This window comes from Channa argus, chromosome 15 (genome assembly GCF_033026475.1).
Source record: "Channa argus isolate prfri chromosome 15, Channa argus male v1.0, whole genome shotgun sequence".
In the NCBI taxonomy this organism is placed as follows: domain Eukaryota; kingdom Metazoa; phylum Chordata; class Actinopteri; order Anabantiformes; family Channidae; genus Channa; species Channa argus.
The window spans coordinates 18828759-18843505 of record NC_090211.1 but is presented as its reverse complement, the minus strand read 5'-3'; the positions used below and the strand labels follow the sequence as shown (position 1 = coordinate 18843505).

Genomic DNA, 14747 nt, shown 5'->3' with positions numbered 1-14747 from the left:
ATCAAATGCATCCGAAAAATGTGCCGTGTTGACTGGGATGTCACCACAGCTTAATGCATCACTGGTATGAAAACGAAGCCACTGCATGGCACCAAAGGCGAGTTAAGCTGAGCCCAGTTGAGCTGGTACTATGTAGTGGAAAAGCAACTGAAGAGTCCAACAGGTGGATGCAAATCGTGGGTGGCTTAACCTAAGAGATGTTATATTACATCAAATTTCATATTACTGGAAGAACTCACCAGACCAGAGCGTGGCCAAATTAAGCTCGCCAAGGTCGACGCCCAAATGGTGAAATTATGACCTATGGTACATTATAAGTGTACTTGCTATGTATGTGCCTGCTCATGTTCATGCGAAATATTTATATTGAGTTCTGTATTCAAATCTGATGGTGAGGTCGCTATGGATTCTTGCAATTATCTTTTTTTAAACTACAAAACATGGAAAAATAATATCAGACTCTTGAAATATCCTTGACATCTTGCACATATGTGGATCCCCTTCTGGCTTAAACACATCTTAAGCACAGTTCCCATCCCAGCTCCTCTTTTACCAGTTGCATCTGTAAAGTAAACTCTTCAGGGCAGATCTATAACCAGATTAAGCCAAATCCTATATTTTTCAAGGATCATTTCTCAGGAATCATGAATATAAATGCCACATTTCGGCTCTTTGTATAGAAATCATCTCAGGGTGGGACCCCCACAGTCTCCAGGGTAACGGGACTCCAGCTCAGGCATCCACTGTGTTAACCTACTGGTCTGGATGCCATTAATTAGACAGCGGAGGAGCAGCAGCAGTTGTAAACTTTCTTAGCATAAATCAGTTTGTTATCTCAGTATAATCCAGAACAGCGGATATAGCTGTTGAAATCATGCATGGATACATAAACCACGCACTGCAGTTTTGAAAGCCTTTATGTCATGTTTGTTCTGAGCCCCCCCAAAAAATTAATAATAACAATAATAAAACAAATGTAAGAGTGCTTGCTGCTCTCTGCAGGCGCCAATCCATAAACCAAACCCCGCTAGCGTCCAGCTTGCGTCACGCGGTGTGCAGAGGGCGTCAGTGCGCCTTCCCGGGCTCATATAGTCTGTGGCGTGTTTACCGAGGGGAGAGAGTTGGAGATCGGAGTGGAGAGAGCGTGTCTATGGACCGTCACCCTGCCCGGGACTGCACAGACAATGAAGGAGCGGAGCAGCAGAGGTGCTTTCTCATTTCTGATATAAAAAACAACCTTTTCATGAGGATTTCTGAAGGGAGCAGTTTTACACAAGAAGACATGTCCGAAATTTCAAACCTGTCCACCTCGTTCTTCACATCGTATCAAATAACGGTGATAGCGGTTTCTGGTGAGTAAATATCAAAAAGAACCACACTCTTTCATCCCATCATTTGATAACCTATCTGATGTTTCACTTGTCAGCTTGCTGAGTAGTGTTTGCCATATGGCAGCAGGGTTTGTTTGTTCAAGTTGTCATTGGCTTAGTGTTAAATAGAAAACTACACCTGTAAGTGTTCAAACTGTAGAGACAGTCTGCAAAAAAAAAAAAAAAACTGTTAAAACGGAGGAAATATATACTACATAGGTGCAGTTTAAGGCTATACTGACATTTTTGACAAGTTTTGCTAAAAGTTATTGTCTGAAAACCATTTTTGCTTCTCTCCCTTGCTTTCTCAGTTTCTTCTGTTGTGTTCTTTGTTGGTTTTGTGGTTGTGCTGTCCATTATCTACCGAAAGGATCCTCAGTGCTGCAAACTCCGCTCCCATCAGGGGCCTCATGCAGACATGGTAAGAAATAACAAAAACTGCAGAAAGTGCTTTTTGCGCTCTTTTCTTAAAATCACCTGCCCGCTCAGTTTCCTGATCCAACCTCAAAGGCGCTGTGTGCAACCAGTGTAGCATGATTAATAAGTGTCAGGTAATTTGCATGGCTGGGGGACAGGGACTAGAATAAACCTGATATGATCATTGTCAGGCAATGGATTTGCTTCAGTTGAATTAGCTGCCCTCCAGAAATATCTGAGTGTCACAGTCACTCTAATGGAATTGGACAGAATTAGCACTTACCACGCATATTGATGCTAGTTCAACTCCAATATAATTATCAGTTAATCAAATTCCTTTTCTTGCACTGGAATAGCAGGTGAAACCAAATAATGTGAAGTTTCAAGTGAGTCTGCAACGTTTTAAATCATTATTAATTACTTTTTTTTTTTTAATCTAACAGCACACATCCTTCCACCTACTAAAAATAACTGCTTGTGTATCTATAAAGCAGCAGGCGACGATGCAGGATAAGGTGAAAAGGAAATGCTTCCTGTTACTGACTTGTTTCTCACCTCTGCAAGTCCCAGGGGTGAAGTTGTTATCTTTGGATTGCAGAGACACAACCCATGCCTCCCGCCTTCAATAGACAGGAAGCTCTGTTTGGCTGTGGGGTTAACTGAGATGCTCTGCTGACCCATTTAAGTACCTAACAGAGCGTTTCAGTGCTGCAGACTGACCGTGCTGACTCTTAGTTTCAGTTGGATCTACACATGGTGTCGCTGATAAGACAAAAGTTAGTGTCACTTGAGTAAAGTGCACATGACAGATCGCAAACAATGCAGGGTGCCACAATCTTCACCCGTACTGTGGCTTCAGGGTTTATTTTCATTTGTCATGTGATGTTTAATACACTTAAGAGCTGTCACCTGAAGCCGCTTCTTACTGTTCATTTCTGTAGGTAGTAAGAAAACGCTTTTATTCGCGGGACAGAAACTGAAGGTTAGTCTGTCCGTGAGGGAAACGCACACAAAACACTCTTTGTTTGGGCTCTTGAGGGACATTTCATGTCTTAAACTTCATAGTCACATACCTTTCCCTGCTTCACTTTGCACCATGAATAGTGGACAGACCCCACTGTGGGTGTTGGGGACACAAGAGGGACAATGGACCTCCTTTAGGATGCAGCGGTGAAAAAGGGCACACTGCCGCTCGGGTCCTCCCCCGACTTCAACACTGATTTTACACGGTTGTGCTTTTTCACACTGGCGGAAGACAAAAGGACGGCTCTCTCTTTTTATCCCCCTCTTTCCTGAGGACTTTTTCTTTTTAGATTCTTAAAAGTACAAACCAAAGAGGGAACGTGACCTTTGACATCACCTTTTTGGTGTCGTCTCTCTCAAATGATGTGAGGGTTAAAGCAAAGGTCGTTAGTTGCATGACTAAGTTGGAGTGATGTCATCCTTCAAACTGGTCTGAGAAAATGATAAATCTGATACGACAAACTGTCTTCACATGCAGAACTCACACGTTTGTGCAGTATGAAAGTCATGAACTCTCCTCAGTATTAGCAGCACTAGCATCTCTTATCCTCATGGTGGATTTAAATCTCAGTCAAGCAACAAATTGACTTTGTTGTAATGCCAGCCCGAATGACACACAAGGCCATAGTGTGTATTGAAGTGTGCTCGTTAAGAGCTACCTGCTGCAGTTACAAGAGGCTACAGAGACGCCCAAAAGACCACACTGTGTAGTTTGTTGCCTAGGGACCTTGATGACACAGTAGGACATTGCATTTGTTCTCTACACAAAGGAGACTCGTTTAGACCCAGGGCAATTACGTAGTGTTGCTGGTGGCCCTTTTTGAAGGATTCCTGCACCTCATACAGTGAGACGCTGACAGCTCTTAAAGGGGGTGGGTGGGTCTGGAGGGAGGAACAGAAATCAGAGGGTTTTCGTCTTATTGATTAGATAATTTATGGTATTGCTTAACCAGTCAGTGTCTACAGTGATTAAACAAGGCATGAAAAATTGGTCAATTGGGCTGAAATTAGTGGATTTCTGACAAATTGCACACACAACACCAAGGACCCTGCTGCAGACCACCAAGCAAAAATAAAAAGTAATAGGTTCAGCTCTCTGAGACGCTTTCATTACTGCTTTTTTTTCCAGGATGCACCTCCTCAGTACTACAGCAGCAGACAGACACTGGTGGGGTCTCCTTGTCTAGAGCAGACTCAGACCAACCTTGTATCAAATGACATGTCTGACAACAACCCTCAGGTGAGACCATCTGCTAGTAAGACACAAGTCCAGAAGACAAAGACACACTCTCAGACACACACAGCACAATTAGACAGTTTCCACCACTAAAGGGGTTTCACTGACTGCAGCTTTGGCGCTAAAGTGGGGGTCAGTGGCCCATTATCTATAAATCAGCATCACATGAGAGCTTGTGCTTCCTGTCCCCTTATGACTGTCTCACTGTCTTTTGGGCCTGTTTGCGTCTCAGCAGGGAGGTCAGCTGTTCTTCGTCGGCCTGCCCTCCAGCTACGACCTGCCCACACTGGAGCCCCCCCTGCCGAGACTCCCCTCCTATGAGAGCGTGCGAAAGAAGGACCGCCAGAGGCAGATCCACATGATGATCGCAGACCGCTTTGGCCTCAATGGACCCACTGTGACTGAGGTGGGCTAAATTGGAGATTAGCACTGTGTCACAGCAAATGATACAGTCACAGATGCTTTGACAATGGAGTATTTCAGATGCCGTAGTTAATCTTGGGCAGAGTAGATATTTAACTCCTATTAATAATTCAGAGAACGCTCACGTAAACTTAGCTTATAATGGCAGCCTTTCATCTATAGTTTCACAATATATGGAGATATTAAGAGTCATTCTGTTATGACCACAGGATCTTTATTATTGTAACAAGAGCTTGTTCAGAGATTAGACTGTGTTCAGAGTGCAGTAAACAGGATGCGCATCAGATGGTCGCTACGGAATTGTGCTGGCGGCCGCGTTTCAAGGTTTTACTGTGTTGATCTTTTGCTGAGCTTTTGACTCACACAACGCTTGAGCAAACAAGGTAATGAGAAAAAGGCACATCAAACATAATTAAAGCCTGCATCCTGAGTGCAAACAGTGCTCGAGAATGCTGCTTTGTGATCTTGTCTTCTACTGTTTTTTTTCTTTGACCTGCCCTCATTTTTCTTAATTAAACAGTCCCGAGCATGACTGCCCTCCTCTCTCTCTCTTTCTGTCTTCCTCTCTCTCTCTCACACACACATACACACACACGCACGCACACTTTCCAGTCTTCCCATCACTAGTTATTGAAAATTCTGCCTACCCCCAGTCAGTGGAGTATAACTGATGACCTGTCTGTCCTCAGGCCCAAGGCAGAATGGCTGTAAAACTTTGCAGTGTGTGCGTGTGTGTGTGTGTGTGTGTGTGTGTGTGTGTGTGTGAGCGGGGGGGTGTAAGGTGTGTATCAGATAGCAAGAAAGGTTGTGGGATTGTCACCAGAGGTTCCCCAAGCAATTAAAAGATAATTCAATATGGGGGTGTGATCTACAGATAATGCACTGGAATAAATATGTTTGGCAGCTGATGTGGAGATTAATTTGTAATGTAAATATAGGTTGAAGCGGTCTTCCTTATGGCAGCAAAAGTCAATATTTTTCCAACCGTGTTTCAAAGCACAAAGTGAAAACAATGCAACGTTGTTAAAGAGGTCACGGAGGATGATTTAAATACAGAGAAGCATAGCTCAAATTTGCAACCGAGCGCTTCGTTTCATTTAGGGATTTTCAACTCACTGTTTAGCTGCTGGTTCTTAACTTTTTTGTTTTGGCTCACTTTCAAACTCCTAACCCTCTCATGGGGTGGGTTTCCACCGTGGGAACTTCTCTGAACTTTAACCTGGAGCTTCCAACAACCTGAGCTTTAGAACTGAACTTTAAATTAGAACCTGAACCGAAGGGGTACGGTTCAGTTCTGGCCCAGTAAGTTCCTGTGGTGGAAACCTACCTATTACCTGCTACTGCAAGCAGCGTTTTTCAGTAAAGACTAGCTGGGGAGCATAGTGGATGGATCACTGAGCAGCTAACGAGTCTGGTAGTTAGTAGTAGTTAGTGGGGTTCAATAAAAGCTAAAAGGGAGTGAAAATTGGTGTCAAATTCATCAGGTGGACAGACAGACTCCAAATGGATGCTAATGTCGCTCTGTGTCAGCATAAAGAGGCACAACACCAACCACCATCATTGGTAGCAGATTTTAAATCAGCCATTAGCCATATTTCTCCAGGGCTGTGTTGGAAATCGCCCCCTACTCACTCTTTCCTTATTCCCTATATAATGCACACTAACTAGTTCACTGTCACCATCACTAAGAGCTGTTTGAGTTGCTCGATGTTAACGATTTGAGAGGGGTGAGACTGTAACCACGGATGTGAAAACCAAAACAATGAGCTCAAAGTTACAAAAAAGTCAATAGAAAAGAGGGAAAGTTCTTAGTTAGGGGATAATTTTCTTTGGGGTCACCACTAGCAACATTTTCCCGTTCTTGCTGATCTACTGTTAAAAAATGGATGAATACAACTTTAAAGTGTGTTTTTTGCTGTGGTATATAAATCTGGCACCGTTCAGGCCAAAGCTTAGTATAGTACATAGAACATACTGTATATTTTTTTAAAATCAGTTTGAAAATCATTGTTGTCACTTTTTCTGCAGCCACCTCCAACATACGAAGAGAGTATCCGCCAGTCTGTGGTGCTGCCATACAACATCCTCTCACCTAGTTTGGACATCTCTCCTCCTCAGAGTATCCACCCCGACACAGGGCTTGACATTCAGGCAGACACGCGTCATTCTTTCACCTCGGGTATCTGCAGTCCTGTGCTACCCGTGTGATGCTGATCGAGGTTTTAGTTTGTTGGATCGGTGTGAAAGAAGTTCGAGAGCTTCCGTGCGGGCGAAGTCACCAAAATACTGCGAGGCCTGAAGACCGACTGGACCCTTCACACAAGCTGATTCACAAACCTCAAGACCTCAAGACTTATGCTGGAGGAGCTGCACACCATGGCACATTTGAATGTTAAAACACAGTTACTGTACTTCATTGTACTGATGGATTTCAAAAGAGAAACACTGGATATTCACTTTTACTGAGGTGGCTGGTACATCTTTAATTAAGACTGAAACATACCAAAAAGGGAACCACTTTTTACCGTCAGAGGACATTTGTTTTCTCTGTTTGCTCTCCTCTCTTATTCCGCTGCTCCTGAGACAATTTCAACCTCAGTGTTGCCGTAAGTTTAACAAACCCCGGTTTCATTAGTACTCAATGTAAAGCATGTGTCTATACGCTGCTGAGGCTGTGACTTACTGCTCCAGCATGTGGTTCGGGCCATGAGAGGGACAGTTTAAAAAAATGGTGCTAAGGACAGTGCCTTTTCTGAAGTTATGATAAGACATGTATCAGAACCTATGTAAAGGTTTCACCAAAAGTTTGTTTGCTGTGATTTTATGACTTGTTTTTTTGTTTGTTTTTTGTCTTTTTTCCTCATGTCAGGACAGAAAAATCTGTATTTATTGCTGGAAAATCCTTTCTTCTCCCTGAAAACAAATGTAATAAATACTTTTATTGTTTTGTTACAACAGTTCTGATTATTACTATTAAAGAAACTTTAAAGTATAGTGCAGCATGTAAACAATCAAGTTGTCCCTTTATTAGGCACACGATGCTAAATCATGCTAAATGCCTTCCCTCATGACACTGTTCATGTTCTTTTCACAGCAGTGTTGATTCAACTGTAGGATCATTTTGAGATTTGTATTATTTTGTCCACCGTAATGCAGCCCACCTTCAACTGTAATAGTCTCTCTATAAACCATTTTGAACAAATACTTTACATGATCACATTCAGGAATGAGGATTTATCGCAGAACTGTTGGATTAGTTAGTTGTAGTGTTTTTACTCAAGGTATGAACTTAACTAGAATGTAGGTACTTGTACTGGAGTATTTCAATTGTATGTTGGTTTTACTTCACTACAATGGAGACAGAGGAGATGTGGTTGGTGAAGCTTAGTTAGTCGTCAGTTATTTTGGGCGGACATAGAGGGCACAAACACTGAGGACCCTATGTTGATGCTCATGTCTTTTAGGTACTGAAGGTCTGGCTGGGAAAACTAGAACTTCTACTTTTGAGAGACTGAGTTACAGGTGTCACTCTCTTAGAAGTTCACCTGGTCAATATCAATCTACCTTTTCACATACATGTTACACTGAAGTTGAATCTCTGCATGTAACCTGGGAGGGGGGGGGGGGGGGGGGAGCAGTGGGCCACAACAGATGCCCAGGGGACCTGGAGCTGAGAACACCTGGCACGTGGGCTTGGATTTGGCTCTGCAGGCTTCCGCATCCCAGCCTGATGCTCTTCCTATTAAGCTACCATGATTTAAATAAATAAATAGCCGTGATTTAAATAAATAAATAGATTAATTCTTCAAGTCACTTTACTACATGTACTTAGTGCCTGTGTAAAGTTACAAGTAAAGTATCTGTAATGGTACTTCTACTTGTAATTAAGTACTTTTTAGGCAAGAACTTGGCATAACTTACTTTAACTTGAGTATTTTGTTTGTGTATTTCCAACACTGATGAGAAACCTCAGCCTCTCCCTGGTTCAGGCCTGAAACCCACCAGGCTTAAGACCCAGAGGTCTTTGGGATAAGTTTGTAACCCATTTCATTGTGTGTGAAAAAACAAGACATTAAAATTAGCTGAACATTTCCTCCTGATGCGTCCCACCAACGAGCCAAACATCCTGCTTCCTTTGACCTTTGGGGTGGGCGATATCTCTAATATAGCCTATGTACTACGACTTGTTTTCTGTGGGATGCAATAAATGGCTGTATCGCAACTATAAACTGTAACCTAATTGTTTTAAGGCTGCCAGCTGAGACTTGCTTCAGAGGTGCTTTGGAGTCTGCCACAGTTAGTTAAAAACTCCTGTGCTATATAAACATGACGAAAGTAGCCTAATGAAGGTGAACAGAAACAAGTGTTTGAAATGACAAATTTGTTAAAAATTATGATTCCAACTGATTCCTCTCACAGTGCAAAAACGTTCATATTTGGTTAATTGGTGAATCAAAAACAGCCCGTAGGTGTGAATGTGAATGTCTGTCTGTGTATGTCTCTCTGTGTTGTCCCTGAGATTGACTGATGACCTGTCCAGGGAGTAGCCCGCCTCTCACCCGATGACAGCTGGGATAGGCTCCAGCCCCCCACGTGACCCAAATAGGATTATCAGTGGCAGATAATGGATGTTTGGATGATTCCAACTCAAGATATGAACCTGCCGTAAACTAATTGACAGATGTTTTTTCGAGCATAACACTGTTCGACTAGAAACCATTAATGAATATAATGTTTTAATGCAGACTTATGTCACAGGCATTACTAGAATCATCATAGTGTACTTCATAGATGTAAATGCAGTATTTTTGAGTGCTTTAGGGGACATTTTATAATATTGAAATAGAAATTGTGTATTGTGATATATCATAAATATTGCAATGGTATTTAAAGGCCTTAGTGCTGTACGTCAACATCCATTCAGGTTTTTAAAAAAAATTCATTCATTAAATCATTATTGGTAAATAATTTATTGAAAGAACCCGCATTGTCCAGGTGAGTTTTCCATATATAACTGTAAATTGTTTTCTCGGTACATTTTAGTGAAGCAAGTTGATGCAATTGGAAATAAATCCCAGCAGGCCAGGGAAAATGCAACAGTATAAATGCATCACAGCCGTACTTAAATCCAGTACTAGCTTAAAATATCTATTTTTAATCATACAAATCTAAAACGTTTTTCTGGGCAGCATAGTGGTGGAGAGGTTAGCACTGCTGCCACACAGATAAAATGACCCTAGTTCAAATCCACTGGTCAGCTCCAGTACTCTGGATTCCTCCCACATGTTGGGTACATTATTGACTCTAAATTGTCTGCAGGTGTGAGTGGTTCTCTCTGTGTGTGACGTGTCCTAAAAACTCCTCCAGATGATGTCATCAGTAGTTTTCCAGTTCAAAGATGTCACCTGGTTGCTGTGGCTATGGAGGTTGTTGTTTTGCTTTTTCTCTCAAAACTTATAAGGATCGGAAAAAGCTTGACCAAAAAAACTAAAACTACAGGAAGTGGAAAATAACTGAACCCGCCCTTTAAGTTTGTGGCAACCACGTCATCATTATTACCATACAAATAAGGTTGCCTCGCTTTCGTCACTGCCGGAGAAAGCCGAAGCTCCCCGAGCTGCGTAGTATGTAAACAAGGTCAGACACTGCAGCATAACGTTACAGTTCGAACACGCTCGCTGCAAAGACCAGAGGACGACCAGACTCTCTTCACCAGCCTTCTCAGGACACGGGTAAGCTGTGCGTCATGTTACGATCAGCCGTGTGGGATGTGTGTTATTTTAATGCTGTAGAGAGCGCGCACACGACGAGATGTCCAACATTTATGTTCGACATATGTTATATCTGTAACATAGCTCTAAATAAGTCGCCTGGCAGCGTGCATAAGTAGCCCAACTGCTCTCAGAATGCAGATTTGCCGCAACATCACACGGCAGGTGTGTGTTTACCTCATGCGCAGACATCAGCCAAAGCTGCATAGTCATGTTTTCCCACGACATAAATAAATAAATAATTCGGAGCATTTCCTTTTTCTTGTTTGTTATTAGTCACTGCAATTGCAGGGTCTTTATAAAATGTACGCGCAAATTAGGATTCCATTTCTTTTTAGCTGAGTGTTAATCTTCCTGATTGTTGCAGTGCTGTGGGGCATGATCTCGTCATTTTCTTTTAAATGAACCCGATTAATGTCACTATTTATAGTCAGAGCAGGGCTGTTCAGTTGTGAAATTGTACACAAACACAAGTAGAATTAAATGGGATACAAATGGCATAACTGTGCAGATGGCTTTGTCAGTGCCAGTGCATCCATCCACATCATCCTCCACCTGAGTCGGGCACCAGAGCCTGTTTATCCTGGCTAACCACACACAGTCTGAGGTTGTGTGTTTTTCTGCAGATAATGATTGAAAGTGAGAGAGTGATTTTAAAAAAAGGGACAAATGATTGAGGGATATGGACATGAGCGAGGGAGACCATCCAAGGACACAGACTGGCAGTTGAGGCTGTCGACTGCAGGCATGCGGGGTCGGTCACGTTTCCGACTGCCTGCTTGTTAGTGCTGGATTCTGCCCCGGTTAATGATCACTTCTGGTCCCTGACTCTGTCTCTTTTCTCCTATGTCTCACAAGAGATAATACGACTTTATTAACCTGGTTAATGGATCATTTATGGATTTGGCAAGGCCTGCCAGTGCCAAGGACACAGCACCCTTCATCTTCTAATAAGCTGTTTTGATCACACTCCTATCTTGTGTTGTTCTGAATGAGCATGTGAACTTTCCATTATGGGCTGCTGGTGTTTTGGCAGTAAACACTAGTGATGAAACAAGTCAGAGGTCACCAAAGGACACAGCCTCCAAAGATAGGCCTCTCAAGGACTGGAGACAAAACTTGTAATAATAATGCATCCTGCTTTTGACACAGAACGAGTACATTTTGCAGGAAAATAACACATGGTCTTATTTTTGTAGGAGCCAAACGAGTCAAGATGATGCAGTGTTTTCACTTCATTGTGGAACCGGCCAAAAACTTCACGGCAAAGATAAAGGTATCCCGCTTTCGTTCCACTCGATTCAAAATGTGTGTTCATGCGCAGACCTGGTTTAATTTTGATACTTTGATTACACGACATGTTGTAGTTAGATGTGACTCCAGTCCTCGTTCAGTTTAACAGAAATCTGCAGTAGCAGAGTGGTTGGTGAGATGAGTCAAAGCAGGGAGTGTGGCAGCAGGGTTTTTTTTTTTTTTGTTGCACTTGAAATGCAGCCATGATCTGCTGCATTTCGATGAGGCTGAGTGAGCACCTCCCTTCTACTTTAACCTTGTTACTTTCTGAAGTATTTGTGAGCCAGCACTTTTTTTAAAATGCATTTTAAAATCCCTTACCCAAACACCTTTCATTAAAACCCCTTTATTCCCCACAGGAATCACACAAGAGAGGGAAACAGGAGAACACGCAGCCTCTTGATGAGGATCAGCTGTTTGTTGTGGATCTGGCTAAAGATCTCAACCGAGTGTGCCAGGTCAAATGTCCATACTATTGCAAGCTATGTACAACTGGGGCTCAGAAAGGAAACACTACAAATCTACACCCCCCTCCATTAGTATTAGTGATCCTATGTGTTTCCATCTGTTTTGCCACTGCAGCGTTCAACAGTTCTCGAGAACATCTGGAACCTGGATGACATCTGGCCAACCTCTCTCTGCAGGGCCTTCATCACACAGTGGGCCTCCATGCTTGAAAGCAAGGTGCTTATCTGAGAAAATCATCGACTACCAGAAGGTATTGCTGCAGAATAGACCTACACTTGTGTATTTTTCTGTCTGCAGAAGAGGCCTATGCAGACTGATGGCTGGCCAGAGATGGATGATGGCAAACTGCCTGATCTGATCACTGAGCAGGACCTGCTGCAGGCCAAGGCTGTGATTCTCAACTGGGTCAAGGATGTGAGAGCTCAGCCTGAGGTGGGAAGTTCGTGTACAGTAACATTTCTCATTTCCTGTTCACCTGACTGTTACTTCAAGGTCAGACTGTGGAAAAACATTAATCATCTTGCAGCAAAGCGTGTGGCCAGGGGAGCCTGTGGCAAAGGTTCTGGAGGACATGCAGTCAGCCTGGCGTTGGGGACGCGCGCCAAATCTGCTGAATGCTATGGAGCTGGTCATGTGGACTTTAATGTTGCAGCGTCCAGACAAGGTAGGAGTCCATTTCATAGTAGACACAGCATGAGCAAGACCTTGCATATCATCAGTAGTTCATCGTTTTTATTCTCGTGTGTTTCTTGCAGGATAATATACCTCAGCAGTGGCTGAGGTGGAAGCAGAGGACTCAGAAGATTGGTTCGTGTATTAATATTGAATTCCGTTGATATTATATAATTCTAAAATTGTTCGTGTCTTCATGGGTTATGTATCATCTATTTCCAGGTGCCATATCTTATATCCCTCAACCAGGTGAGAGATATACTGTCCACTGATATACTGTCCATTAATTTGCATTCTGACTGTTTGCTGTAGTGATAGCATGCTCTTTTACAGTTATGTACAAATCCGTCAGTTGTAGTTTAACACAGTACAAATGCATGAACAGAAATAATGTTCAGTATTAGGTCTGAAGTGAAGAGTTTGGATATTTTGTCTAGTCTAAAAAAAAAACAGACAAAAATCTATATCCATACCCAAATGTTTTGCTGTGCAAACAAGTAACATCCTGAAGAGCTGATTATATGCTGTACAAAATGTATTTGTACATGTTTTTGTTTAATCTTTTTTTTTTTTTTTTTGCAATGATAAAACATTGCCTTCGTTTAGGACATTATCTATGATCAGTATCATTTTTGTGTGTGTGGATTTAGCCAATTTTTCATAATGTTGGATTTATTCGACTTTTAAGCATTTGGTTCATAAATATTAGTGATCTGAAAGCACAGTTCTTTGACTCTGTAAAACCAGCTTAGCATCCGTCTGTCATCTCCTATGCCTAAAGTCTGTTTTTGTTTTTTATTTTATTATCAGTCTGGGACTGGATCTCAGATGCTGCAGGTACAGCATTGGTTTTATTAAAGTTTTAGTCCATTTGATCTTATCTGAACTCGTCTGAAAACTTATATCCTGTTGCTTTTCCCTGTAGTTGAGGTGACTTTGGACTTGGACACAGCCAACCCTGATCTACTTATCTCCAATGACGAGAAGAGAATGCGCTGTGGCTTCGAAAGGAAAGATGTTCCCAACTACCACCAACGCTTTGACGGCTGGTGGTGTGCTGTTGCGTTGGAGGGCTTTAGCTCTGGCCGCCACTACTGGGAGGTGGAGGTGGGTGAGCAGGACTGGCGGCTGGGGGTGGCTAAAGAGTCGGCCCTGAGGAAAGGCTTTAAGTCGCTCAACACCAATACAGGTTACCTGACCCTGCGGCTGGAGAGGGGCACTGAGCTGAAGGCGCTGACTGTGCCTTTCACTGCCCTGCCACCAGGCCTCATCCCCCGCAAGGTGGGCATCTACCTCGACTACGACAACGGCCAGCTGTCCTTTTATGACTTGGACAAACACTTCCACATTTACACCTACAACGAGACCTTCACTGAGAAGCTGTTCCCCTTGTTTGGTACGGTGGAGATCATCAGGGATCTGGTGATCAGGTCCCCAGCAGCTAAGACTCATTGTCTGTGTTCAACATCCTGCCTGTGGGGTTGAGTGTCCTTCAGTTACCACCATCACCCTCCTTCTTTCAAACACAGTAGACATCATAGTAAAGTATAATAAACCTGATTATAAAATACTTCAGAATCAGAGATCCTGATGTAAAAGACCATCATCGACTATGTGACTACGGTCTGTGCTGCTGCAGCTTCAATGTGATTGTTGCTACCACTTTCTCACTATAGAGCTTTATTGTAACCCTTTGCTCACATACATGTATGTATTTTCGTAGATTTAAAACAAAACCTATAGTATTAATGTATGTAATCCGGCAGTGAGAACGCACTCTGTGAATAATAAATCATTTAATAACTTATGTTTTAGTCTGTTTATTCATGCAACACTGTACCATATCCCTTACAAGGGAACCATACAAAGCAGACAAATCTTAAAATTAGTTTTCCTGTTAGCGTTGTCATGTATGCTGCTGGATTGCGAGACACAGCCTTACGAGACAGGGTGACAGATAATAAATGTTAAAAGTAAGGGCAGGGACACTGCATATATAGTCATGCAAAAACACAATGAACTACCACAGACAGATGCAAAGTTACCTATTATATATATACACATATTCTTTGT

At 42.5% G+C, this 14747-nt stretch overlaps 2 protein-coding genes across 4 annotated transcripts; both read left to right on the top strand.

Moving 5' to 3' along the window:
* Positions 1 to 1014: 1014 nt before the first annotated feature.
* LOC137100482 (uncharacterized) lies at positions 1015 to 8058 on the top strand. 3 transcript variants are annotated; one of them, XM_067478328.1, is made up of 5 exons: positions 1023 to 1352; positions 1682 to 1791; positions 3940 to 4050; positions 4283 to 4453; positions 6499 to 8054. In XM_067478328.1, exons 1-5 carry the CDS (start codon positions 1151 to 1153, stop codon positions 6676 to 6678), a joined length of 774 nt encoding a protein of 257 aa, XP_067334429.1. In that variant the 5' UTR covers positions 1023 to 1150; the 3' UTR covers positions 6679 to 8054. The 3 variants fall into 3 exon arrangements, with proteins under 3 accessions (XP_067334430.1, XP_067334429.1, XP_067334431.1); XM_067478330.1 differs by having other exon boundaries at positions 1024 to 1352; positions 4280 to 4453; positions 6499 to 8056; XM_067478329.1 differs by lacking the exon at positions 3940 to 4050 and having other exon boundaries at positions 1015 to 1352; positions 4280 to 4453; positions 6499 to 8058.
* Positions 8059 to 10042: 1984 nt separating this feature from the next.
* si:ch211-120g10.1 (butyrophilin subfamily 3 member A3) lies at positions 10043 to 14481 on the top strand. The gene is made up of 10 exons (XM_067478392.1): positions 10043 to 10202; positions 11441 to 11517; positions 11894 to 11992; positions 12117 to 12218; positions 12300 to 12434; positions 12529 to 12666; positions 12758 to 12809; positions 12897 to 12923; positions 13485 to 13511; positions 13600 to 14481. The coding sequence occupies exons 2-10, from the start codon at positions 11458 to 11460 to the stop codon at positions 14157 to 14159; spliced, it is 1200 nt and encodes a 399-aa protein (XP_067334493.1). The 5' UTR covers positions 10043 to 10202; positions 11441 to 11457; the 3' UTR covers positions 14160 to 14481.
* Positions 14482 to 14747: the final 266 nt, after the last annotated feature.

Excerpts from the sequence above, each read along its gene's own strand:
- si:ch211-120g10.1 (XM_067478392.1), top strand. The coding sequence starts at position 11,458 with ATGATGCAGTGTTTTCACTTCATTGTGGAACCGGCCAAAAACTTCACG. Across the intron at positions 12,667-12,757 it reads TGTTGCAGCGTCCAGACAAG|GATAATATACCTCAGCAGTG; the intron begins GTAGGAGTCCAT and ends TGTTTCTTGCAG. Across the intron at positions 13,512-13,599 it reads CTGGATCTCAGATGCTGCAG|TTGAGGTGACTTTGGACTTG; the intron begins GTACAGCATTGG and ends TTTTCCCTGTAG.
- LOC137100482 (XM_067478330.1), top strand. The coding sequence starts at position 1,151 with ATGGACCGTCACCCTGCCCGGGACTGCACAGACAATGAAGGAGCGGAG. Across the intron at positions 4,051-4,279 it reads TGTCTGACAACAACCCTCAG|CAGGGAGGTCAGCTGTTCTT; the intron begins GTGAGACCATCT and ends TTTGCGTCTCAG. Across the intron at positions 4,454-6,498 it reads ATGGACCCACTGTGACTGAG|CCACCTCCAACATACGAAGA; the intron begins GTGGGCTAAATT and ends CTTTTTCTGCAG.